The following is a 27,631-nucleotide window of genomic DNA, read 5'->3' on the forward strand; positions in this document are numbered from 1 at the left end:
GACATTTAGTGCATCATTGTCTGCAATAGCAGGAGATTGGAAATGACTTAAATATCCATGAACATGTGTTTAAAATAAAGAATTCTTGTACCTCCATGTAGTACTTTATAAGGACTGACATGGAGCAAACTCTGAGATACACTTCTGAGAACATACAATGTGAATAGATTCATTCCTTCTTTCATTCACTTAAATTTTTGTTTGTTTTGTGCAGAATGGATTTTTTTGTTTCTTTTTTAACAGCTTTTTGAGATATAATTCTCATATCATAAAATTCACCCTTTTAGTGGTATTTTTAGCAGATTCACAAAATTGTGCAACCATCACCACTGTCTAATTTTACAACATTTTCATTCATCCCAAAAAGAGAGCCCATACCCATTACCAATCACTCCCCAACCATCCAGCCCCAGTCCCTGGCAACCACTAATCAATCTACTTTCTGTCTCCACAGATTTGCCGATTCTGGGCATATCATATAAATGGAATCATACACTACATGGCCTTTTGTGTCTGACTTCTTTCACTTAGCATAGTATTTTTCAGGTGCATCCATATTTTCATGTCGTTCCTTTTTATGACTGAATAGCATTCCATTGTGTGGATGCACCACATTTTGTTTATCCATTCATCCAATGATAAACGTGGGTTGTTTCCATTTTTTGTCTATTATAAGTGATGCTGCCATGACTACTTATGTGCAAGTTTTTGTGGGGACATCTGTTTTCTCCCATTCGGCAGGTTGTCCTTTCTTGGTGGTGTCCATTGAAGCATAAAAGTTTTTAATTTTGATCAAGTCCAATTTGTCTATTTCTATTGTTACTATTGCTTGTAATTTTAGTGTCATAAGAAACCATTGCCTAATCGAAGGTCCTGGTGATTATTGCTTATGCTTTCTTCTAAGAGTTTTATATTTTTAGCTCTTATATTTAGGACTTTGATCCATTTTCAGTTAATTTTTGAATACAGTGTGAGGTAGGGGTCCAGTTTCATAAATCTTTTGCGTGTGGATACCAGCTGCCCCAACACTATTTGTTGGAGACTATTCTTTCCTCTATTGAATAGTCTTGGCCTTCTGTTAAAAAGCAATTGATCATAGACATATGTGTTTATTTCTAGATTTACAATTTTACTCCATTGTTCTATGCATCTGTTCTCATACCAATACAATGCTGTCTTGATTACTGTTACTTTATATAAATTTTACTTACGTTACTTTTATGGGAAATGTGAGTCCTTCAACTTGCTTCTTTTCCAAGGTTGCTTTGGCTATTCTGGGTCCCTTCCATTTCTATGAATTTTAGGATCAATTTGTCAGTTGCTGCAAAAAGGTACCTGGGATTTTGATTGTAATGACATTCAATCTGTAGGTCAGTTTGGGGAGTATTGCCATCTTTGCAATATTTAGTTTTCAAATTCACGAATACAGGATGTCTTTCTATTGATTTAGGTCTTCCTTTATGTCTTTCAATGACATTTTGTAGTTTTCGCTGTTTAAGTCTCGTACCTCCTTTGATAAATTTATTCCTATGTATTTTATTCTTTCTGATGCTTTCCTGTATTTCATTTGCATAGCTTTTCTTACTAGTGTATAGAAATCAGGTTGATGTTTGTATATTGAGCTTGTATCCTGTAACCTTGCTGAACTTGTTTTTTAGTTCTACCAGTTTTATATGTGGATTCTTTAAGGATTTTCTTTTTGTAAGATTGTGTTATCCACAAATAGAGATGGTTCACTTCTTCCTTTCCAATCTGGGCAACTTTTATTTCATTTTCTTGCCTAATTGTCCTGGTTAGAACCTCTAGTGCAATGCTGAATGGAAGTGGTGAGACCAGATATCCTTGTCTGCTTCCTGATCTTACGGGCAAAGCGGTCACTCTTTCACCAGTAAGTATGATATTAGCTGTGGGGTTTTTTGTAGATAGCCTTTACCAGGTCAATTAAGTTTCCTTTTATTTCCTAGCTTCTTATATTTTTACATTATTGAGTATTTACTGTGTGCCCGGCACTGTTCTAAGTAGCGGAGACATAAGAGTAGACAAAAGAGAAGCTAGTATGAGAGTGATAGAGAAAGACCATAAACAAAGAAATGTAAACTATGTCAGGTAACAGATGTTATGGCTCAACTGTGTAATTAAAAAAAAAAAAACTGTACACACTCATATAAATACAGACAACAACTCAAAAGGCACACAGGACCCAAGGGGCAGGAGCTGACTCGGGGGCAGCCACCATGGCTGTGGCTGGAGTAAGAGGGGTCTCCCTAGCCATTCCCTACCCTCCCTTGGCACATTTTGAGTGCTGTGTAAATGTACTACCTAGTCCAAAAAGTTAGTTCCTGGGGAACACCATATGCCTTGGCCACGGTCTTCTGCAGGGCCAGGAAGGCTTTTGGGAGAAGCCTGCTTTGGCCTTTGGTCCAGTAATTTTGCAAATCCAGGCAGCCATGTTAGATTAGCTAGAGATGTGATCTTGGGAGGAGTCAGTTAGCATCGTGGTTAACAGCGCGGAATCCCAGTCAACCAACTTGATTGAATCCTGCTCTACCACTAGCCATTCTGGGTCCCTGTTCCTTCATCTGCAGATGGGATGGGGGTTAAAAGAGTTGGTAAACAGAGCCCAGTTTAGTGCTTGGCACACAGTAACACTTCATGAGATTTGGCTATTATTAGAAGAATCAGGCAAATGATCCCCAAACCCACTGGCATTGGGTCTTCAAGAAGGAAATTCCAGGGTCTCTTCTAGATCATGCTTCTTCAGTTCTCAGTTCCACATAGGGTGAGTGGCCATCCACTGGCACCCTGAGGCTTCAAGAACCATTTGAACCACATCTGAAAATTCAATAGGCTCCCTTCACCAAGACAAGGGAATTCCCATCCCATTGGTTGGGCAAAATATTTCAGCATTTGAAGATTAAGCATGTAATTATCTAGAGCTACCCCTTAACCAGATAAACTCTCAAACCCGCACAAAAACTATGAGGGGAAGGAGGAAGGGGAAAGGAAGAGGAGGTGAAAGTTATGTTATTTTGTTTTGTTTGTTTTTCCCTGCCCCATGAGAGAGAAAAAAGTGGATATGTTCCAAGATTCCCAGCTGTGGGACGGGTGGATTTAATCCACAAAATGTCTATTTGAAGTCTTAATGTAGAGGAAATGCTAGGAACTTGCACTAGATAGATAGAGAGATAGACAGACAGACAGACAGAATACAATACAGTAGATGTTAAAGGGGCTCTGAAGGCCAGCCTCAGATCCTGGCTATCACATTTAAATTTTCCATTTAAGGGAAAAGGTGCTGCCCTCTGAGGGACACACGTGAAACAAGTAGGGGCCCAGAACATACCTCTACTTTCCCAGGGGAGTGTTGAGGGGAGAGGTCAGCCAGTGATGGGTGTGAGGGACCAGAGCTGGAGGATTAGGGGATTAAGCAGGTGTGGTGCAGAAATAATTATGGACTGCATGCTAACAGCCTCTGAGATTTGCTTCAAAAGAATGGGGAGCCTCCTTCCCTCCCTCCACACCTGTGGGTGTTCATTGTACCAGCCTACTTCTCGGGTGGAAATTTCCGAAATAATACCTGTCAGGGACGGCGGGCAGAATCGGGGGGGTGAGGTGCTCCTCCACGTGAATGTGCCACTGGGAAGAATGGGGAGGTAGTAGAGAGGCCCCAGAAGGTCCCCTGTCTCCCTCCTGAGATTCCCTACTGAAGTACAGACAGGAGACACACAGAGAGGAGGCCACAGCCCTGCGAGCCGCCAAAGGGACAAAACGGTCACTACCCCAAACACGAGGGAATGACCCAGAAGAGCTGAAATCAGCTACCTGATTAATGAACCGTGAGATCGCTATTGCTGTTTTGCCACAAGCTGGGGCGCAGTCACAGTTGTTCATCTCGACACAGTAAGTACCCCTCAAATCCCGGTGCCTGCTGCCGCCACCATGCCCACTTACCTTCTGTCCCTCCCTGCTCCACCCGCAGGCCGTTCTAAGGCTCCAGAAGACCCTCACATGAGGTCCGTGGCAAAAGAGTGAGACCCCACCGGTGTGGGAGCCCTCCTGCCCTGCAGCAATGGCTGGGCAAGGCCACGGGGCCAGGTGGAGCTCGATTTAAAATTTATTTATTTTTAAAGATTTTATTTATTTATTTGACAGAGAGAGAGAGAGACAGAACAAGCAAGGGGAGCGGCAGGCAGAGGGAGAAGCAGGCTCTCCTCAGAGAGCCCGATGCGGGGCTCGATCCCCTGACACTGAGATCATGACCTGAGCCGAAGGTAGACGCTTACCGACTGAGCCACCCAGGCGCCCTTCGATTTAAAATTAACCAGCCTGTTCTGCCTTGCGGAAATCAAAAGGACGTTGTGATCCCGGTCTTCGTGTCCAATTTACAGGCTCGTCCTGTACTTAAAGCTCACACTGCACGGTTTGCTAATGCGAGTGCCCCAGCGAGCTAGAGTTCGGAGGCATTGTTCTGACTGTACGAGGGAGAAAAATGAGGCTTCGAAAATAAAAGATGCTGCGAGCTCAGCCTCCAGACGCTGTACCTCTCGGTCCCAGCCGCGCGCGCCCCCCGAGGCGCGGTCCCAACCCGGCGCACGGGCCAGCCACGCACTGCACCCGTCCGCAGGCGAGCACCTGAACAGTCAGGGGCTCCGGACATTCCTGCATTCTGCAACCGTGGCTCCAGTCGGACCTTTAAGCCGGGGGTCTCGTGGCAACCGAGAGCAAAAGGAATCCCTAAGCCAGACCCGCGGACGGCGAGGACAGGTGAGTAAGGAGTAGGTTGGCGCTGCACGACGGGAAAGTCTAAGGAGCTAGAGGAGCAAGAAATCTTGGGCTGCAGGTGGGACCTCAGGGAGCCGGGTCCACGAAGCGGACGCGCGGACACGTCCGTTCAGGTCTTTCGATCCAAAATGTATCCCAAATAAGGTGAGCTGCTCCCACCTAGCGCCACAGCTCCTTCCACGTCAGTTCCAGAACACAAGCGCCCCCGCCACGTCCTCCCTGCCCACCCCACACAGGTGGCCCGGACGGCCTCACCTGCCAGGCGGCTGAATTCCCGCTGGCGCAGCTCCCGCAGGCTGCCCGGGCCATAGCCATAGGCGAGCGGCTGCTTGCTCGACTCCCGGAACCTCGCGAAGGCCAGCAGCTCGGCACCCCGGGGCGCCGCCCCGCCGGCCATGACCCAGGGCCGCCCGCCGCGCCGTCCAGGCCGCCGGGCCGGGGGGAAATGCCGAGGCCGGCGGGCGGCGACTCCGCCCCCGCCGCACCTCCCGGTCCTCCAAGGGCACCTGGTCCGCGGCCGAGGGCGGCGCCTCTCCGGGCGGCCCCGCTTGCCAGCCGCGCTGACTCACGGAGTTTCACTTCTTTGCGGCCCTTTGCCTGGGGGCGGGGCAAGGAAATGCCCGTTTTCGTGATCTTTTTAAACTTCCCAGTGGAGCCCACGGAGATGCCGCCAAAGACCCGTGGAACACGAAGCTCTCGTTTATCCATGGTCCCACGAAGAGGCTGGTGGCAGAAGTAACGCCCTGCTTTTTCCTGCGAGGCATCCTGAAACTTGGCGATCCTCCCCGCCCGGCTCTCCCTGTCCCCAGCCCCGCACAGCACCCAGGACTCTCTGTCGGCGGCGGGATGCTTGTGGGCGTGGCGTTGGCCGGGAGACTTCTTGCTGCTCCCCACTGGGGTGTGTGCTCGGCGTGTCTGAAAATGCGGCTGAGCAAAGTGTGGAAGAGGAAAAAGATTGGGGATCCGTGAGGTTGGTTAAAACGGTCTCCGTGGCTGCGCACCGTCGAAACGGTAGCGCGGATGCGACTCCTACGCCTTGGGCCTGCAACCTGGGTGCCGGAGTCAGAGCGGCTCTGTCCTGGGGCACCGGTGCCTCAGTACTGCGCGGCAGGCCAAGGCCGGGTGTCGGAAGCGCGGACCGGGCGCGGGAGCGAGTGGACAGGTGCACAACGCGGGGCTCAGGTACGAGGCAGGGAGAACTCAGCTGCGATCCCAGGGTCGGGGCCTGCTTCGGAGGATGGAGTGAAAGATGACCAGGTAATGGAGGCCCAGGCGAGGTGCCTGGTGTGGAACCAAGTTAGGGGGCTTAGGGTAGAACCTAGTGTGGAGGGGGACAAAGTGCCGGGAGCCAGGTGAAGTGCCTCAGATGTGGGCCCAGTGGGGCGACCGACCCAAGGGGGGGTGGACCACTGGCTTTAGAAGCATACCGTGGTGGGAGGAGGTGGGAGGAGGTGGGAAGGGCGCCCATGCCACAAGCTCACCCCCTGCGCCGCAGCCAAGCCTGCTGTAGCCCAGTGCGGGTGCTTCAGGCCCTCGGGATGCGTGATGATGTCCAGGCAGATCCCTGGGTCCAGACTCTGCCTGTATAAAAAGCATCCCGAGGGCTGCAGCTTGGCCCAGCTTGAGAGCCACCAGAGGGCCAGGCAGTGTTGCCCCTCCTGGCCCAGCCCCCCAATACCAGGTTGCAGTGGGGCGGGGCGCAGGGGGGGTCTATAACGCCCTGGCCAGAGGTTCCCCATCCTGGGGCTGCAGCTGTAAGAGCCAGTTCCCTGGGTGCCCCATGCTCAGGTGGTCTCTGCCTGCAGGCAGGTCCGGCTCATCCTCCTCACTGCCAGATTTCCAGGTCCTTACTGGACAAGCATTCATACTTGTTCTGGAAGGAAGGAATGTATTCATGAATGAATGCCTGAATTTGCTCATTGGCATCACTGACCACCCCCATCCTCTCCTGCATACCTTCTGCCTACACTTGGAGCTAGAACCTTGGGCACTGGTGACATCTTGACCCCTCTCCACTGCACTCTCTCCTGAAATGTGACTTTTGGCAACCATAACAAGAGCAGGTATGCCCTGGGCACCTGTTCACTGTTACCTGTATTCATTCTTCCACAGTTAAATAAGCAGATCTATAGGGTGGCTCTTACAGGCGGAGAAGCTAAGTCACAGAGACGTAGAGTAACTCCCTCAAGAGCACACAGCTAGAAGGTAGACAAGTCAGCTCCTGTGAAATCAACTTCCAGGTCGGTCCTCAGGGCCTCTGTGGTCCTCAGGGCCTCAGTTTCCCCATGTCTAAGTTGGGAGAGGGCTGAGAGTTGGTCCTCCCAGAGACTGTCCAGTGTGTATGCCACTCACCCCTCCTTCAGTGCTCTTCTTCCCAGGGATGATCTCCTCCAGGCGAGGTTTTCAGGCATTAACTTGCAGGAATCGCCTGGAAGTCTATTAAATACAGATTCCAATTCTTTAAGTTTGGGTTGGGGCCTGAGGTTCTGTGTTTCCATCAAGCCTGGGTGATGCTGTTACTCACTCAGGTCCTTGAACTACACCCTGAGGAATGAAAGCCTTCATTATTTCCCTAGGAATGTAAGGAGTATGTACCTCTCCTCAAGATGTTCTGTGGCCAAGTAATAAATCCCAGCTCCACCAGGGTGCTGCTTTGGGACAAGCTTGCCCATTGAATCATCTGAATGGGCCAGCTCAGTGCAGATCTCTTTTTTTTTTTAATTTTTTATTTTTAATCGTGTATAGTATACATAAAATTTGCCGATTTAGCCATTTTTTTTTAAGATTTTATTTATTCATCAGAGAGAGAGCACAAGCAGGGAGAGAGGCAGAGGGAAAGGGAGAAGCAGACTCCCCACCCAGCTGGGAGCCTGACATGGAGCTCGATCCCAGGACCCTGGGATCATGACCTGAGCCGAAGGCAGACGCTTAACCATCTGAGCCACCCAGGGACCCCTGACTTAGCCATTTTTAAGTGTACAGTTCAGTAGTGTTAAGTATATTCACATTGTGTACAACCAATCTCCAGAACTCTTCCCCTCTTGCAAAACTGGAACTTCCTGTCTTACAAAACTGAAACTGTTTCTGTCCACAAAACAACAACTCCCCACCCCACCCCACCCAGCAACCACCATTCTATTTTCTGTCTCTATAAATCTGGCTATATTCGTGGAATCATACAGTATTTGTCTTTTTGTGACTGACTTATTTCACTTAGCATAATGTCCTCAAGATTCACCCATGTTGTACATGTGTCAGGATTTCCTCCCTTTTTAAGATGGAATATTCCATTGTGTGAATACACCACATTTTATGTATCCATTCATCCACTGATGGACACTTGGCTATTGTGAATAGTGCTATGAACATGGGTGTGCAAATACCTCTTTTGAGACTCTACTTTCAGTTCTTTTGGATATTTAACCAGAAGTGGGATTGCTGATCATGGGGTGGTTCTATTTTTAATTTTCAAGGAACTGCCATACCGCTTTCCATTAGCAGCTGCACCATTTTTCATTCCAAAAGAGCACAAGGGTTCCAATTTCTCCTCATTCTCACCAATACTTATTTTGGTGTTTTTGGTTTTTTTTATAGTAGTCATTCCACTGGGTGTGAAGTGACATCTCATGGTGGTTTTAATGTGCACTTCCCTAATGATTAGTGATGTTGAGCATCTTTTCCTGTGCTTTTTGGACATTTGTATGTCTTCTTTGGAGAAATGTCTATTCAAGTCCTTTGCCCATTTTCTCAAATCAGTTGCTTTTTGGTTTTTTGTTTTTAATTGTTGAATTGTAGGAGTTCTTTATATATTCTGAATATTAACCCTTATCAGGTAATTTAGCAATGTTTTCTTCCATTCTATAGATGGCCTTTTCACTTTAATTGTATCCTTTTATGTACAGTGCAGAACTCTTGAAGATCATTAAAAATCACTGAACTACCATTCAGTCAAGAAATATCTTTGGGGTGCCTGGGTGGCTCAGTCGGTTAAGCGTCTGCCTTCGGCTCAGGTCATGATCCCAGGGTCCTGGGATCAAGCCCCGCATTGAGCTCCCTGCTCAGGAGAGAGCCTGCTTCTCCCTCTCCCTCTGCTGCTTTCCCTGCTTATGCTCTCTCTGTCAAATATATAAATCTTAAAATATATATATATATCTTTAAGTTCCTGGCTCTGCCCAGGGCACCACATGCTCAGGAGGATGGGAAGAAGGATTATGCTTACAGAGCCATGTAGGGAAATGAACATCCAGCCACAAGACCATGTGGCCCGAGTGCCCCACCACTGCTCCAGGATGCAGGTGTAGAATTGCAGGGGAAAGGAGCAGAGCTACTTCCAACTAGGGAGTTCAGGGAAGGCACCCTGAAGGAGCAAGCCTTTGACCTGAGCCAGAGCAATGAGCCTATGAAGAAGGGAGAGGGAGTAGTAGGGGACGCCCAGAGGCTCAGCCTCTAATTGACACCCTCAAGTTTATTTCGCCAAGATCCCCAGGCCTCTCCTGCCAGAAAGACTGTCAGAAATCAGACTGCGCATTCTTACCCTGCCTAATGCAGAACCTCCTGCCTCCATCAGTGAAATGTCTTACACAGGTTCATCACTCAGTGGGCTCCTGGGCCCTGTGCTGGGGGCCTGCCACTGCCTTGTCTGTGGCCTGTGGCCTTGGAGGAGCCTGAGCCAGGCCATGCAGAGGTCCCAAGAAGCTAGCTTCTGCACCCAACGTTTAGAGCTTCGTAGGGAAACAGCTCTTCAGCTCCTACTTACAGCCCTCTCTCACCTTGGGACCATGAAAAATATGTACCTACAGGCCAGATTGGGCAGACATGAGAGACAGCCCTGATTTTGCACTTAAAATCTCTCCCCCTGGGTGAGGCTTTGTCCCTGGTCCAGCCTACTGAGCTTGGATGAGATCTCCCCCAAACCCCTTGCTCCCATATTAACAGACTTCTATAGGACCCTACCTCCAGGGTCCTCTGGCAATGGACTCCATTGGCAAAAAATCTCCACTATACAGAAGGCATTCATTCACGTATTCTTCAGTCACTCAGCAAAAGTTCGATGGGTACCTGTCAGAATTGAAGTCTGTAGTGGTTGAAGAAGGCAAGGTTGATTTGGGGGTAGGTTTTGGAAGGTTGTAAGTCAGGCTAAGGGACTGGAATTTCATTCTGAAAATTTTTGAGCACAAAAGTGCTCCGAAGAGGTGATTTAGGTAGCTCTAATGGCCACGACCAGGCTGGATGGGGTGCTGAGAACTGGGGGTAGGAGACCAGCTACAACCTCCTGCGACCTCCAGGCTTGAGTCACTGAAGAGGAAAGTGGGCGCTGGCAGGGGCATCCCCCAGTGCTCACTGGTGAGCTGCTCCCTGCGAGCAACGTGCTCGGGCCTGGGAAGCCAGCAGGCAGTAAGACAGCCCGTGTGCCTGAGAGGCCCCCAGTGAAGGAGCTCGGCCAGCAGCTAGATCATCCCCTCCACCCTGCACAGTGCTGGAGATGGGGGCTGCCCTAGGAGGTTGAGGCTGTAAGGGAGAAAGCCTCCCCAACCCGGGACTCTAAAAGTCCTGAAGAGAAGGTGAGGTAGGGAGGGCAGCATTCCATGCGCAAATCAGAAAATTACAGAAGCACGACCTTCAGTGAGGCTGGGGCACCGGCTGTGGTTGTGCGGGGATAAGGGGTGGGGACAGGGAGTGACGAAAGGGAGGGGGCCCAACTCTGCAACCAGGAGGGACAGGAAGATACCAGGGAATCCCTATAGGAGAGTGGCTGTGTCAAAGGTGGGCCTGACATCCCAGCAACACTGAGGAGAGGCATGCAGGGAGGCTGGCCAGAAGTCCTGGCAAGGAGCAATGAGGGCCCAGATGGTACGGAAGTGATGGAATTCACTTGGGGACTGAGGGCGGACTGGCTCGGGTGACTCGGCACTGTCGGGAGTGGGTGCCTTGGTGGATGCAGGGCGGGGGCTCGGACAAACGCAGACAGGCCGGGTCAGGACATCTAAGTGGAGATTGGGGCTCAGGGCTCAGGAAGGACAGTGTCAGGGGTTGGAGACACAACTCATGGGAGAGGCTTGTGGAAAGGTCACTCCCTAGGCTCTGAAGTGTTCAGGGAGAGGCGGAGCCCCGGGCAGAGCAACATGTACGCGGTACCTGCCTCCGTGCCACTGACTGGTGGGAAGGTACAGGCGGAGAGGTGGGGGGCCAGCCAGAGGAGAGCACCTTGGGGTACTGGGGCTGACGGGCCGGTCAGGACAAGGGCCAATCCGATCAGTGAATGTGCTGGCTAGGTGGTGGTGCGGTGACCTTAGAGACAGTTTGGTTCGCTTGGTGGGGATGGAAGCTCCATTATAATGGTCAACTTTTTTTGTTTTAGATTTTATTTATTAGAGAGAGAGAGAGAGAACGAGCAGGGGGAGCATCAGGGGGGAGGCAGGCTCCCCACTGAGCAGGGAGCCCAACATGGGGCTCGATCCCAGGACCCTGGGATCATGACCTGAGCTGAAGGCAGACGCTTAACCGACTGAGCCACCCAGGCACCCCTATAACGGTCAAGTCTTAAACAGTGAGGAAGGGTAGAGGTTTTCCTACTGGCTAACCCCCGAGGCCTCTTGATCCTGGAGGTATTTGGGGACTGAAATTACGAGGGATCCAATTTCCTGCCAAGTAGTTGGGATGAAGGGAGGGTGTTCCAGAGGCTAAATTTGGTTTGGATGGTGAATTTATTACTTCCTGCTAGAGTGAAAAGCATCCTTCTGTAACAATGAGAACCTGCTAGCCGACACTCTGAAACCTGAGAAATGAGAAGAGAGTCTGCAGAGGAGAGAGACAGCATCGGAGCAGGTTTCTCTCCAGAGCCTGCCAGAGTAGAAGTTCTGGGAGAAACAACTTGAAAGCAGTGGAAAGGAGATCAGAAACCCCAGGAAGCTCCCTCCCCTACAGGGACAGGAGAGCTTTTCTGTGAATAGAAGCTAAAAGGGCAGTTTGGAATCATGAACAAGGCTCCATTATATCTAAACCCATAACGTTCAAAACAACAAAACCCCACCGGCCAGTACTAGGCAGACCACAGGAGTGACAGGGTGGGTGGACCCAGACGGCTTACTTTCCTGAGGCTCTTTTCCTGGGGTCTCAGCTTCTCCCTGTGTTCATTCAGGGGCAGGTCCGCTGGGCAAGCCCCTCCACCCCCGCCTTGGTCCCTTCTGCGTTGACACCTTCCCTCCTGCTCTTTGGCCCCTACCCCTTTATGCCACCAAGACAGGGAGAGGATCTGACACCAGTTATTCTATTTACTGACTAGTGGGTTACACTGAATCCTTCCTCCACCAGCCAGCCATCTGTGTTGTCAAATTTACTCATCCTTAAATGCAGCAAATATTTGACAATACACCACTAGACACACACGCTGTGCTAGATGCTGTGGAGAGCTAGAAAACCAATCTGATGCCCCATGTTTAGGCTTTAGTAGGCTTGTACAGTGGGAGTTCGTTGGTTGCCTACCCAGCACCCACTGCCCCTCTGACTTTGCTTTGGAAAACCACCCCACATAGAGCAGCCATGCGGTCCTAATGGGACGACCTGCCTCTAACTCCAGAGTAATCCATGGCTCTTGCCACATCAGATGGGCAGGCCTAAGCCACTCAGTGTGTGGGTCCCTCCCCCCACCGCCCATTGTGATTAGTTCAGGATGTTTGGGTCAGAGTAAAGCTAGGGACTTAATGTTTAATTTATTCCCTTTGATATGAGCAAGGAAATCTATAACTTCAACAGCTGCTTTCATCCATGGGGGAGGGCAGCCTTGGAAAAAAGCTGACCCCTGGAGAGGTCAGCTGAGAGTAGAGAAAGGGTCACAGTGCCTTGATGAAACCTTACGTGAATTCTGTCCTACCACTGGATTGTTTTCAGTTATGTGAGCTAGTAATTCCCTGTATCATTTTGAGGCAAACTTTCTTACCACAGAAAGAATCTAACTGACATAATGTAAGATAGATGTAAATAAAAGATAGGAAATGAGAAATGTGATTAAAAATGATAATACTGTGGAATTTAGAGAAAGGAAAGAATACTTGAAACAAGGGGATTAATAAAGGCTCTATGGAGGTGAGCTTTATTTAACCCTAACAGTTGGTGTCTTATTATATATATCCAGACCCTGAGCTAGCATTTTTCATATGCTAGCTCATTTAGTCCTCAAAACAACCCTACAAGGTAGTTGCTTTTTACAAAATGAGACTTTTCTTCCAGAATAAAGCACCTCAATTCCCAGCTGAACATGTGGCCCCTACAATAAAAAATTTTATTTCCTTGGGACACCTGGGTGGCTAAGTCGGTTAAGCGGCTGCCTTTGGCTCAGGGCGTGATCCCGGGGTCCTGGGATCGAGTCCCACATCGGACTCCTTGCTCAGTGGGGAGCCTGCTTCTCCCTCTGTCTGCTCTGCCTGCTGCTTCGCTCCCCCTGCTTGTACTCTCTCTGACAAATAAATAAAATCTTTAAAAAAAATTTTTTTTTTATTTCCTAGTTTCTCTTGCAGTATGGCCACAAGACTAAATTCTGGCCACAGAGATTAAGCAGAACTGTGTGGACTCCCAAGAAGTTTCCTTAAAGCTAGGGACAAGCCTTTCCTTTCTGTTGGGTGGAATGCAAAGATCATGGCAGGAGGCCAAGCAGCCATCCTGGATGGTGAGGAAGCCACACACTGAGGATTGCAGCCAACAAAGAAAAGGAGCCCAGGTCCCTGTTCATGTTGAGAAGTCTCCCTGCCCGTCCTGGTCTGCTTTCCTTGATTTCTTCTTTTTTTTTTTTTTTTTTTTTTTTTGAGAGAGCGAGAGAGAGAGAGCAAGGAGGGGCAGAGGGACGGGAAGAATCTTAAGCAGGCTCCACGCCCAGCGTGGAGCCCAACATGGGGCTTGATCTCACAACCCTGAGACCATGACCTGAGTGGAAATCAAAAGTCGGACACTTAACCGACTGGGCCACCCAGGCGCCCCTACCTCAATTCCTTTTGAGAGAAAACTTCTACCTTGAACAAGCCAGAGAGAAAACTTCTACCTTGAACAAGCCAGAAAGAACATTTGCCGTCTCCCCACACACAGCTGAATGGCAGTCAGGCTGATGCACTAGTGTTATCTCCACGTAGAGACGAGGGGAAACGCTTCCCCACACTTCCTGCCAGCGTGAGCTGGGGTCAAACATGCTTCGGATTTCTCAAGTCCAGGTTCCAACCCCCAACACCCCCAGGGGCCTTGAGAAACACACAGGGGTTTGTACAAAAGTAGTTCACAGAAGGCCTGGCATTCCTTAAACCACCCAGGATTTTCTGTGGTGGCCAGAACTTCTCATTTAAAAGAGAGAATGAGTCTGTCCTTGCACTTTATTCCTGAATTTGCAGTCTCCCTCCAATTCCCACAGTCCCCCTTTGGAATCCATAACCAACTCTGCTTCCCCTGAGGCTACTGGGAAGTGATCTGGCTCCGTGCTGTACAAGGTAAAAATGTACTCCGAACAATCCAATTACCTCTCCCCGCGTCTAGGAAGGTTGTACACGTCAGAAGACAGCAACTGCTTAGGCTGGCGCTCGGCATCAACCTGAGCTCTGATGCTGTGAATCAGGCAGAGAAGTGAGAGGTCGGGGAAGGGGGCAGGGCAGGGCAGGGCCTCAAATACTCCTCCACTCCCCTGGAGCAAAGTTCTAAGAGGTCCTTTTTGCTCCAGGTATGATGAACAATGTGGTTCATAGTACGATATGGCTCAAAGGGTACTCTTTTAGTAGATTAAGAGGCGTGTAAAAGTACAGTGTATGCGCATGAATTACAATGCAGACTGCCTCACTGTACAGCAAGTCCTCTGAATGCTTACTGAACTCAATACCCAGGTGGTTACCGAGGAAGATGCTTCAGGACAACTTATGAAAACTGTCTGATACAAACCCAACTGAAAAAACAATAACCACGAATTCAGTCTCTCGGAGACTAGGCTATTTTCAGGGAACCTCAGGGGGTTGAGCTCTGTGCATGAAAATGTTCTAAAACACCAAGTTAGTTCAATGAATCTGCTCTGGAATCCCCCATGCATGGGATCCAAACGAATCCCTGTGTGCCAATGGGGGTGAAGACTTAGATCCTTTAGCTGAAAAGCAAGGAGACCGTACTTCAGGGCGTCCTGGTTTCTGAGGTTGAGCACTCCGATCCTCACTGCTTCAGTGTACGCGTGCACACATGTGCCTGAGGGCATAAGACAAGTTTATACAGACTCAACAGTCTAGAACTGCACAGTCCAAATACGGATGGCCACGAGTGACATGTGGCTACTGAGCCCCTGAGATGTGGCTAGTCCAAACTGAGATGGGCTCTAAGTATAAAATACATTTCTTATTGTACAAGGACTTTATACAAAAAAAGTAATACCTCAACTATCTTTTATGTTGTGAAACGATACTATTTTGGATATACTGGGTTAAAAGACGTCACTAAAATAAATTTCATCTGTTTGTTTTTATTATGTAGCTACCAGAAAATTTTAAATTACTTATGTAGCTCAAATTATATTTCTATATTTCTAGAAATACTGGATAGTGCTGGTCTAGAAATCTCGATTTAGACAAAATATCACAACCCCTGTGGAAGCAAAATGTCACATTAGGTCATGGCAAACTCCAACCAAGAAAATCCTCACCTCCCCCCCTTTCAGCATATTTATTACGCACAGTATTCATTCCATTGCCAATTTCTCAGATGACTCTGGGTCAGGGAAAGCTTCCACTCTCATGCCAGTTTTCCCCCGAGCTTAACCTCCCTCCACCCAACTCCCAAAGCTCCCAACTCTCGTGGCCCACGTCCCAAACTTCTGGCACAGACAATATTCTGCTTCTAGCATCTTCTTTCCTTTGCTCCCACTACACACTCACCCTCAGGGGCATCCTTTCTCTCATGACTCATGTATGTGACTTCACATCAACTCATGATTCAGACACAACTCTCCTTTTCAGCGCCTACATCCATCAGGGTAAATGTCAGGATAGTCTGCTTTCAGTCAAATTGTGAAAGAAGAATCTACGTACTTCTAAAGAATACAAGAAAGAACTAACTGCAGTTCAAATTCACAACTGCCTGCCAAATTCCTAGAATGGTGGGTGTGTACTGGAAGAAAGGGCAAGACCACACAAAGTGTAGTCTGTTTATTTACAAAACTGTTAAAATCAAAATTGAGTAATCTGGGTTTTCTCTCTTTTTATTTTCTATGTCCTCTCTTTGAAGAGGGTAATAAATAATGAAATGTCCCAAAGAAGGGCATATGAAAAGAAAAGGCCCAAAATAACACAAAATTAGGTAAACTCATGCAAAAAGAAAGAATAAACAGAGGTTCAGACACCAGGGTGGCTCAGTTGGTTAAGCGTCTGCCTTCGGCTCAGGTCATGATCCCAGGATCCTGGGATTGAGTCCTGCATCAGGCTCCCTGCTCAGCGGGGAGCCTACTTCTCCCTCTGCCTGCGGCTCCCCCGCTTGTGCTCTCTCTGACAAATAAATAAAATCTTTAAAAAAAAAAAAAAAAAGAGAGGTTTTTTGTTTTTGTTTTTTTTTTCTCGAAGAGGTTCTTAATCTGGGGCACATGGATGCAGGTCTGAATCCCTGAAACTGTGGGCCAGGTTCTGAGGGTGTGTGCACATGTACATCTGTGAGGAAAGAGTCTGCAGCTTTCATCAGATTTCAAAGGGTCTCTGACCCAGTAAGTTCTAATGAAACTCGATGAAATTACAAGGTAAAGAAAGTCATCTATTTACAGGATAAATATCTTAAGACACCAATGACGACACGCCCACAGTTATTAAGCCCATCACAATGCACATCTGTTAACTTTGTATATCTTCACAGTGTGATCTTCACCACAACTTGCGAAGTGTAACCATTCGGCGCCTTCTGCTTCATTCTGTTCAGTTTTTCCATTACAATTCTTCCAGCATAATTTTTTGATAGCAAGTGTATGACTTTGGCTAAAACAAAGATAGAGAAATCATGAAAGGAATGTACACTAGGACTACAAAATATTTTACCTATGTATTAATTTAATTACCCTGCCCCTGCTATTAATGTTAACATGAATGGAAGTCAAAACCTGAAAATCAAACTGTATAGGTTTTACAGAAAACAGTATCAGACCTACAAGTACAGAGAACAAACTGATGGCTGCCGGAGCGGAGTAGGGTGAAGGGTTGGGCAGAGCGGATGAGAGGGAGATTCAGGCTTCCAGAAGTGGAACGGGTAAGTCATGGGAATGAAAGGCACAGCATGAGGAACACAGCCAATGACACTGTGATAGTGACACACCAGGGAGAGATGGCAGCTACACTTGGGGTGAATGTAGCATAACGTGTAAACTCGTCAAATCACTAAGCTGTACATCTGAAACCAATGTAATACTGTATTATCAACCATACTCATAAAAATAAAATTGTAAAAAGTACAGGTTTTTAGAATACCATCACTAATACTTTGGCAATTTTATTCTAAACTTGAAAACATCTTACTCTATTTACTTAAAACTGTCAGACTAAATATCTTACTCACTGACAAAGGATACCACCAGAAAGAGCAAGAAAAAGACAATGAATTCCTGCCAAATTTTGTTTTAATGATCAGTGGAATTCATGAAATGGCTATTAAAGTCAGATGACATTACTAAATGTGTTTCTTTTTAAAGAATTCTAACTTGCAACATATTCAAAATTATTTTACTCTTTTGACATCCCTGTGACACAGAGAGACTCTTAAGTTTTTACTGTTCGGTAAGGAAAGATAATGAAAGATTTAATAAACTGCCCAATGAAACAATCTTGGTTTCCAAGATTGCTGCATGACCTTGGGCAAGATGCTCTTATTAATGCCCCTTCAACCCCATGACAGGCCTAGAATGCTACCAAACATAATTAATAAATCCCTATGAAAATATAATACCCTCTAAAAATTTAACCTGCAAATTAAACCTCCAAACCGAAGAGGAATAAGGTTAAAAACTTAAGTAGGTTTTAAGGCAGTAAACCCTGAAAACAGCATCAGAGCACAGTATAATCTGAAATTATACTTTCAGATTCTGAGGATGAAAGGGAGGAATGAAATATAACCTTGAGGTAATGAAACACATTTTAAAAATCAGCATACCAGAACCTATGCAACCACACAACTGTGAGCCCTTGCAGGTGGTCATTTTGGAGGTTACACACACTTCAACAATGCTATTGTACATTAGTGTTTCCTGAAATTCTTCTCAAGGCAATGCTTCCATACTGTGCAGGCTGTGACTTGAACAGTATCTCAACTGATAGTGCATCTTTCGTGAGTTTGATTACTGAAGGCAGTCAAGAGTCATCAGGAGATGAGCTTAACAAATGAAATCAATGCTGAACTTAAAAAAAAAGTGATGAAGTGAGTACAATTAAAAAAGGTCAAGGTATTTAATTGGCTTTCTTGCATCACCAGTAAGCTAGTTCTGAACACGATTCCTAAAGAGAAGTTCCAAAAATATCTTAAATGACACCAACATGACTAGAATCTCGTTTGTTATTGATAATATTGAAGATCTCTCATTTCATGAGAGGAATGGTTTGAAGTAGTGACATTACTGAAAGAAGTATATATAGTACAGCTGACCCAATATGGGTTGGAACTGCATGGGTCCACTTACACATGGATTTTTTTCAATACATACACTATAGTACCATAAATGTAATTTCTCTCATGATTTGTTATTTTCTTTTCTCTAGCTTACTTTATTCTAAGATTATAGTACCAAATACATATACAAACTATGGGTTAATCCACTGCTTATGCTATCACTAAGGCTTCCAACCAGTCAACAGTAGGCTATTAGTAATTAAGCTTTTGTAGAGTCAAAAGGTATACACCGCTAACCCCACGTTGTTCAAGACCAATTATATATTGCTTCCCAGGGGAGCCACTTTGAGGAACAGTACTTATTTTGCTATATAAGCTTTAAGATGGTGGGTTTCATTTTTGGGGGTAATACTCCCTTTAAATCTAGCATGTTAATCACGTTTAGAAGACAGGGAGTTTAAGGGGAGCCAACCTAAAAGGCAGTGTTTGCTTGTATTACCTTTGCATCTCATTATTAGCAAAAACTTTCATTTGAAAGGTACCTGAAATTTGGTAACTCCAAATAATCCAAATAATACAATGCGGTTAAGTCAGGAATTAGTTCTTACAAATCTAACACCATCACAATGACTAAAAAAAAAATCTTAACATAAAAAATACAAATTCTGTACTTGTCCCGTTCTCATGCTTTCTAAGGGGCTTCCTGGCAGTATCCCACATTCAGGATCTGCGGAGGAGAGTGAGCACCATGGGCAGGGCAAGGTTAAAGGAAGGTGAAAAGAAGGGAGGGGAGCCCAGGAAGAGAGAACATTTCGAATGCCTGGAATATGGAATTTTCACTGGAATACTTCCCTCTTCAGTAAGCAACAGCATGAACTATTTCAATTGCTAAACCCACCATCAGAGGTGGGAGAGAAGCCAAAAGGGCAGCAGGAAAAAGGTTAATTTTAACCAATACAATTATTATAAGCACTAACATACTTTGCCAATAAGGAGACAAACTCCCCTGGATGAAATATCTTGTAAAACACATGTGCTCACAGGTCTCTCTCCACCAAGCTCATCACTTTCATCATGATACTGTCATTTGGAATTGTATTTGACATTCTATTTTGAACAGTTCAGATATATGAAGGTTGAAGAATCAAAAAAAAATGTAACAGAATGAGGTTAGTGATTTTTTGATAATTTGGACATTTTTAAGGAATAGTTTGGGTTAAAAATTAGATTAAAAAAAGATCCTGCTATCTAAGCAGGTGGGGTTGGGGAGAGGGTTGTAAATTACAGGTGCTCTAAGCCAGCTCTGGAGGCAAGAGCCCAGGCCTGAGGCATGAGGCTCAGGGAGCACTTACTGTGCGTGAAAGCAGGCATGTGACTTTGAGGGGCACCTGACAGTTTGCTCCGCCATGGGATCTGAGCTGAAGTGTTCAAACACAAGATGAGGCTACCAAAACACAATCTATAATGTTTCAAAAAATCACCAATATTTTTAATCCAATTTTATTACAAATCTACTGTAGTCACTTTCTAGATGACATCACTATGAACATCACTTTCATCTCAAATGTGTTGTCTATAAAGATATTATGCAAACAAGCAATCTGTTTAAGCAAACTTTTAAAAATCAAGTGCAATATAGTAACAAACATCAATCTCAAGAGACTACCACAGTACCACTTAGTGGTAAGCACCATGAATAGAGATTTATGTCCCTCTCCGTGTAAATATGACATAAATTTGCCACTAAAGACAAATACTACATGATCTCACATAGAGAATCTTTAAAAATTAAAAACAAAAATCCATAGGAAAAGAGATCAGATTTATGGTTACCAGGTGCAGAAGGTAGGGTGAGAGGGAGTCAGAGGAAGGTGGTCAAAAGGTACAAACTCCCAGATATAAAACAAGCACTAGACACGTAACCTAGACATGGTAACGACAGCTGACACTGCTGGATGATGTACAGGGAAGCTGTTAAGAGAGCAGATCCTAAGAGTTCTCATTACAAAGAGAGACTTTTTTCCTTTATTCTCTTTTTCTTTCCCTTTTTATTGTATCTGTATGACTAAATGGATGTAAACTGAACATACTGCGGTAACATTTCATAACGTATGTAAATCCTGCTATACGCCGTAAACTTACAGTCACCTATATGGCTTACTTCTCAATAAAACTGGAAAAAAACTGCCACTAAAACCTTGATGCTTGGGGCGCCTGGGTGGCTCAGTCGTGAAGTGTCTGCCTTCGGCTCAGGTCATGATCCCAGGGTCCTGGGATTGAGCCCCATATCGGGCTCCCTGCTCTGCGGCAAGCCTGCTTCTCCCTCTCCCACTCCCCCTGCTTGTGTTCCCTCTCTCGCTGTGTCCCTCTCTGTCAAATAAATAAATAAAATCTTTAAAAAACAAAACAACAACAACAAAAAAACCTCAATGCTTTGGGAGCCTGAGTGGCTCAGTCGGTTAAGTGGCCAACTCTTGATTTCGGCTCAGGTCAAAAATCTCAGAGTCCTGGAATCCAGCCGTGTCCGGCTCCCCTGCTCCGCAGAGAGTCCACTCCCTTTCCCTCTGCCCCCTCCCCCTGCTCGTGCATGCTCTCTCTCAAATAAATAAATCTTTAAAACAAGATCTACAAAAGAGCAATTTATTTTTTAAAAATTAATTAAGACTCGATGCTTTATAACAAATACAATTATAATTTGTATAATTATAACAAAATCTAATCTGATAAAAGTAAAAATAGTAAGAAAATACCTTTGACTTGTTTCTACACAGTGGGTCCAGTCATTTATTTCTGGAACTTGATCAGTCTTTTTCCAGGTGTATAAACAAACCTTTCCACACTCTAATCCTACTGCAACAACGTATCTGTTTTTAAGGTAGGAGGGGAAGACAGTGATCAATTAGCATGAATTTCTGTTATCTGTCTTCACTCTAACGGAGTTCTACCATGTTCCCAACTGTCCGTGGCTTACAGAAGGCTCTGGTTCAAAGTGCCAGCCCAGGAGAGAGTGCACTGCTCCCACCCCGCTCTCATGGAGCTGCCTCTCCATCAAGGGTGCACAGAGTTTTTCCTCTGTCCTTTGCTGGCAAAGTGCACAAGCCAGTGTTTCCCTGGCAGGCTGCAGGGGCCCTCATTCTACTGCAGACATTTGTTACCGAGAAAGCACCACAGTTCCAAATTTGGTGAAACAAGAACCTTTGAGCCACACTCCCAATCCCCATTTTCCCACTCTGCATATCATCGAGTTCTATCAATTTAACAATTCTTATAAGAAACTAAGCATTATGAAAAAAATAGCAACTCAGAAGCTAAGATCAACCACGAGTGAAAATATGAGAGGGCTACATATTAAGAAATCAGGTGTTCACAAAAATGTAAAACAAAGCCCCACTCGGACACTGACCGTTGGGAAAGGCTGAGCAGCGGGCAGACGCCAACGGCTGTCACTGCTCCACCCACGTCCAGGACCGAGGAGCAGGGCCCGATGCTGTGTTCCATGGAGTCATCACTGGAGTCGCACTCGCCCCACGCAACCACCTGACAGAGATGGATCAGACTCTAAAGCTTTCTCTCCGCAGGGCTTCCAGCAATGCATCCGAGTATCGATGGCGCAGATAATGCACACTATTCACTCTAGCGTTTAAAAAACGCCTCACTTATGTTTGCAGATGATGTTCCAGGATTTCAGAGTATTTCAGGCATCACAGAGAAGCCACGGTGTAGCAGACACAAGTCTGTGAGACCTCAGTTACCTAAGTGTGCTGGTCCAAACACGGACTGTCCCTGCCCAGAGACCAGGGATTGTCTAGCACGCTCAGGAAACCAGTTCTACTCCAGGGAGAGTCTATCAGTCACATCATCACAAGAGGCTCGTACACATCTCCAAGAAGTTACCACACAATGCATGGGGACCAATCAATCCCTGGCTCTTCCTCTATACCAACTGCTCAGGGAAACAACTGAGCAGTCAGGAGCACTTAACCTTGATGATACCCTGCATAAGAAATGACGCTTCCCTGGAAGTGTTAGGAGTTAGTTGGAAAGTTAGGCAGTCAGGGCCAGGGTCCCCAACAAGAAAATATGGAGTCAGGACAGCTAAAATAAAATAGCACTGACATTCTGGTTTTGCAGTCTTTGCAGAAATGACTTCTACAAAACATCCTACAATAAGACAATTAACCACAAAAGCATTTGTCAATGTCACGGGCAAGGGGCAGTTAAGACCTAAGCCCCCAGATGTCAGCAAAAAAAGGACCATGAGCATGTGGACATTAACCTAATAGGTAGACAGATACATGATCAAAGCCCTGATTGGCACAACTCAGCACACCCTGACCGCTTAAAAAAGTTCCGCAAAAGCAGAACTCATAAAAACCCCTAAACTTAGAAACTCCAAGGGCAACCCATTCCTAGGGGCGCCTGGGTGGCTCAGTCGTTAAGCGTCTGCCTTCAGCTCAGGTCATGATCCCAGGGTCCTGGGATCCAGCCCCGCATCGGGCTCCCTGCTCGGCGGGAAGCCTGCTTCTCCCTCTCCCGCTCCCCCTGCTTGTGTTCCCTCTCTCGCTGTGTCTCTCTCTGTCAAATAAATAAATAAAATCTATTGTAGAGAAAAATTTTAATTCATAAAAGTATGAAAAAGAAAAGAAGCCAACTGTTTTCCTCCTTACACGCCTCCACCCCCTCCTGCTCTCCTAGTTGGTTAGTCTTCAACCATTTCATTCACTACTTTCTTTCCCACTGGGGCCATCTGATAAATACCATGTGTCTGAAAGGTTTTCTTTTCATATTTGATATTTCAGAGAAACGTATTTATAGAATTTAACAAGAAAAGCCTTTTTATGCATGCATAAGAAAAAACACAGAAGAGAATACACAGATTGATTTTTTAATTGTATCAGAAAGTCAGGATTATGTGTTTTCTATCCAAACACACCTGTATTATTATTTTACATTTGAAATAATACTAAGTTAAAAAAAAATTACCTTTTTGTCCCGACTCCCAGTGAAGAAATATTTGCTATCGGGACTCCAATCACAAGACCAAATAATTCTACTGTGCACAGCAGTTACCTTGTTGGTGAAGGCGAAGAGGCTGAAAACTGGGTCTGAAAGAAACACCATATACACTACTCACAAGGCAGACAGAGCTGTTTTTATCTGGTAGAAATCTATGCTTATGTGCCATATACATCACACCCTTTAGCAATCAATTTATACATGTGGACTTTTGCAACAGACTAGGTTGCTGGCCCTCACCAGAAGGCTATGGACATACAGGTACTTTTCCAGTAGGGAATGCTTTTATGTTACTAGTCACTCTTCAGTGACTGGTGACAAACATCTTCCAGGCACTTAACTAAAAATTCAACTTTATGCCCATGAAAGAAGCCTGAGCAATTTAACTTTACTCAGGAAGTAGCCAGATTTACACACATGGAAAAAAGATTAATGTACTCTTAAATAATGAAAAAACCCCCAAATGAATGAAAACCTTAAAAAACCATTTTCCCTTGTAAGATTTAAGTGTAAGGTAACTTCTAGCCCTCATATGGACTACAGCTAAAAAATAAAATTACTTATGAAGAGGGAAGAGGAATGTATCTATTAATCTATAATCCATAAAGATATAATAGATTATGGAGGTCTCATTAGTATCCCAGTAACTTTTTAAAAAGTGAAGGTTGCATGTTAGGAAATCAGTAGTTGCAAAAGAAATCAGTCTGTTCTAACATGTACTGTTTAATATGTGTCAGTCTCTAAAATACAAGAAAACTAAGAGACTAGGAATACCACAAGATCAAACTGCATGCAAGTTATACCAATGGAATGATTATAACAGAATTAAACAACATGAAGATATTTTAAACACTCTCTAGATTTTACCCAAAGAAATGGGGGGAATAGAAACAGGCCATGCTCCAACAACACAAAGGTTCCACCCCTCTTTTGTTTTTAATTTATGCCAGGCTCAGAGGAGAATGCAGGTGGGTGTTAATATCCTGCCCTGAGGTCACGGTATTCACAGATGGATGCCTAAAATGTCCTTCCTCATTATCAAAGTGACAGGGGTTAAGCAAGAAAAAGGTAAAGATAATGGTCCTAATAAGTTTCATAATTTAACTGTATCTTCATTATTCCTGTCCCATAAAACCCTAGCTCAGAATATGGCACCTATTCAAGTTTTATGTTGGCATTCTGTAACAATCCACAAAATCTATATTTTTTAGATTTTTATGTTTCTTTTAACTGAGATGCCATCCTGACTATATAATCACAAGGAAGTTAACTCAAAGATCACTGCATTTAAATCTTACAAGGAAAGTTGAGTCTTCCTCAGAACACAACTTTGAAAGACTTCACAACAGTGAGACTCTGGCCTTCACCCTGTTATCACTTCTAGTCCTCTTCACCTAGTAGCTCCACAAGGTATATAAAATGGACATAAGTATTTCACTAATAACCTTCCAATTAGAAGCTGTTTTACCTAACTCAGGCGAGATTGTGTCCTGCCTTTTCCACAGTGACCAGGTTCGATCTCTGGAAACAGCTAGTAAGAACTTGTCGTTAGGTGAGAAGGCCATCTGCGTGACAGTCAAACTGTGAAAAACTAAATTCTGCACCTGTTTCCAAGATGTAGTGTTCCAAAGAATGATGGCTGCATGCTCTTTCTTAGCTGCCTGGAGGACAGAGATGAAACAGGCAATTTAAGTAGAAATAAACTGGAAAAAAAAAACTCACATTTTTTTAAAATAACATTGTTTCTATGGGTATATTTTATGTATCTGTATAAACGGGGAAAAATTTCTGAGGAGATACATACTACAAGCAGGTGTAATTTCCGGGAAGAGGAAGACTGGGATAAGACTAGGTGACTCATCAGAGACGGACACTGTCATCACAGTGTTTCAATGTTTTACAAGAATACGTTTGTCTATTAATTTGTAATTAAGAGTTTAGAGACTTTCATTTCTGATCAATATGATGGAGTAACAGGGACCAGACTGACTCTCTGTATGAAATAGCTAAAAAACCAAACATAATATCTGAAAATAATGGCACCCCAAAATATGAGGTATCTGGCAACAAAAAACACTGATCTCTGAGAGACAAAATGAATTTGAGTGGAAAAAAAAAGAAAAAGAACCTCACTAAACTCTGACAACTTCAAGCAGCCAAAGAGGTGTAACTCAAGCCCCCAAAAAGGATGAAAAGAAAAATACTTAAAAAGATAATGGCCAAAAAATTTCCAAATTTGATAAAAACAGTAAACATACAGATCCAAGAAGTTCAGTAAAACCGAAGCACAGCAAACATGAAGGAAATTATATAGACAATAATCAAATTGTTTAAAACCAGCAATAAACAAAATTGCAGTGGGAGGGGAAAAAACCCATCACCAAAAAAACAAAAAAATTATAGTAGACTCCCATCAGAAAAAATGCAAATAAAAAAAAATGGAGCTACATCTTTAATGTACTCAGAGGAAAATGAACAATTTCTTACCCACTATAAAAATCATTCGAAAATTAGGGAGAGATAGAGTCTGTCAGACAGGCAGAAGCCCAAAAAATTCATGATCAGCAGAAGTGCATTACTAGGAATGTTAAAGAATATCTTTTAGGCAAATGAAAATGGTATCTGCTGGAAAATTTATTTAAATCTCTTCAAAAGGTAACTGCTCAAAGGAAAAATGACAAGATCTTGTTGGATTTCTATGAAAAAGTAAAGTGTCCAACACTACCACAGAGTAGGGGGAAACAAAAGTATGCTTCTGTGAAGTTCTTAAATCATACATGAAATAGTGCAACATTACTTGGAGGCAGACTGTGGCAAATTATAGATGTATAGTATAAAATGAAAGACAACCAATAAAATAACACAGTGGTTATATCTACTAACCAAACAAAAGAAATAAAATGGACTCATAAAAAGCAATCGATCAATCCAAAATAAGTAAAATGAAACAAAGAAAGGATGGATGAAATAGAAAACAAATAGCAAGATGAAAGATTTAATCCAAGCATACTAATTATTATGTTAAATGTAAACAATCTAATAAATGCCCCTTTATGTTAAAATGGAAGATTATCAAGATAAGTGAAAAAGCAAGACCCAATTATGCTAAGCAAAATAAGTCAATCAGAGAAAGACAATTATCATATGACTTCACTAATATGTGGAATTTGAGAAAGAAGACAGAGGATCATAGGAGAAGGGAGGGAAAAATGAAACAAGACAAAACCAGAGAGGGAGACAAACCATAAGACATTCTTAATCTCAGGAAACAAACTGAGGGTTGCTGGAGTGGAAGGGGGTGGGAGGGATGGGGTGGCTGGGTGATGGACACTGGGGAGGGTATGTGCTATGGTGAGCGCTGTGAATTGCGTAAGACTGATGAATCACAGAACTGTACCCCTGAAACAAATAATACATTGTATGTTAATTTAAAAAAAAAAACTTAAAAAAATTAATTAAAAAAAAAAAAGCAAGACCCAACTGTCTGCTGCCTTTAAGAAACCCACTTGAAAATAAAAGGAAACAAATAGCATAAGGGTACAAGGATGGAAAAAGATACATATTTCAAGCACTTCTCTAAAGAAAGCTGGAGTAGCTATATTAGCATTGGACAATGTAGATCTGAGAGCACAACATACTGCCAGAAATAAAGAGGAATTCCATAATGATAAATTAGTCAATCAAGAGAACATAACAAATCATAAAGGTTTTAACAGCAGAGCTTCAAAATACATAAAGTAAAAACTGACTGAAATACAAAGATTAAAAGATAAGCCCACAGTTATAGTCAGAGATTTCAAAATGCTACTCTCAATAAAACTGAAAGGATAAAGAAGACATGAACACCATCAACCAATCTGACGTAATTCATATTTTCAGAACACTCCACCCAACAGAAACAGAATCCACATTCTTTTCAAGTGAACATGGAAATTTACCAAGATTAAATTTCAAAGGACTCAAATCATACTATGTTCTCTGACCACAATGAAATTAAATTAGAAATCAACAACAGAGGGGCGCGTGGGTGGCTCAGTCATTGTCTGCCTTAGGCTCGGGTAATGGTCCCGGGGTCCTGGGATCGAGCCCCGCATCCGGCTCCCTGCTCAGCGGGAGGCCTGCTTCTCCCTCTCCCACTCCCCCTGCTTGTGTTCCCTCTCTCGCTGTTTCTCTGTCAAAAATAAATACAATCTTAAAAAAAAAAAGAAAGAAATCAGTAACAAAGATATTTGGAAAACAGTATCTG

The 27,631-nt window shown here is 44.6% G+C and overlaps 2 protein-coding genes and 1 long non-coding RNA gene across 6 annotated transcripts in view; 1 reads left to right on the forward strand and 2 right to left on the reverse strand.

The window, feature by feature from the left end:
* The window catches only part of MOCOS (molybdenum cofactor sulfurase), a 57,697-nt gene extending 52,336 nt beyond the window's left edge, over window positions 1-5,361 (reverse strand). For all 3 annotated transcript variants that reach the window (XM_036095766.2, XM_036095765.2, XM_036095764.2), the window contains exon 1: window positions 5,038-5,361. In XM_036095766.2, coding sequence (XP_035951659.1) covers window positions 5,038-5,179 — 142 coding nt within the window. In that variant the 5' untranslated portion in view covers window positions 5,180-5,361. The remainder of the gene's footprint in view (window positions 1-5,037) is intronic.
* Window positions 5,362-5,390: 29 nt separating this feature from the next.
* LOC144379852 (uncharacterized) lies at window positions 5,391-13,590 on the forward strand. Its single transcript, XR_013443328.1, has 2 exons — window positions 5,391-6,039; window positions 13,284-13,590. It is a non-coding gene; the product is annotated as an uncharacterized LOC144379852 (long non-coding RNA).
* A 2,930-nt stretch (window positions 13,591-16,520) lies between these two features.
* The window catches only part of ELP2 (elongator acetyltransferase complex subunit 2), a 48,802-nt gene continuing 37,691 nt past the window's right edge, over window positions 16,521-27,631 (reverse strand). For both annotated transcript variants that reach the window (XM_078060421.1, XM_078060420.1), the window contains 5 exons: window positions 24,854-25,046; window positions 23,353-23,474; window positions 21,773-21,906; window positions 21,120-21,233; window positions 16,521-16,751 (listed from right to left, as the gene is read on the reverse strand). In XM_078060421.1, coding sequence (XP_077916547.1) covers window positions 16,595-16,751; window positions 21,120-21,233; window positions 21,773-21,906; window positions 23,353-23,474; window positions 24,854-25,046 — 720 coding nt within the window. In that variant the 3' untranslated portion in view covers window positions 16,521-16,594. The remainder of the gene's footprint in view (window positions 16,752-21,119; window positions 21,234-21,772; window positions 21,907-23,352; window positions 23,475-24,853; window positions 25,047-27,631) is intronic.

This window comes from Halichoerus grypus, chromosome 13, assembly GCF_964656455.1.
Source record: "Halichoerus grypus chromosome 13, mHalGry1.hap1.1, whole genome shotgun sequence".
NCBI classification, from domain to species: Eukaryota; Metazoa; Chordata; class Mammalia; order Carnivora; family Phocidae; genus Halichoerus; species Halichoerus grypus.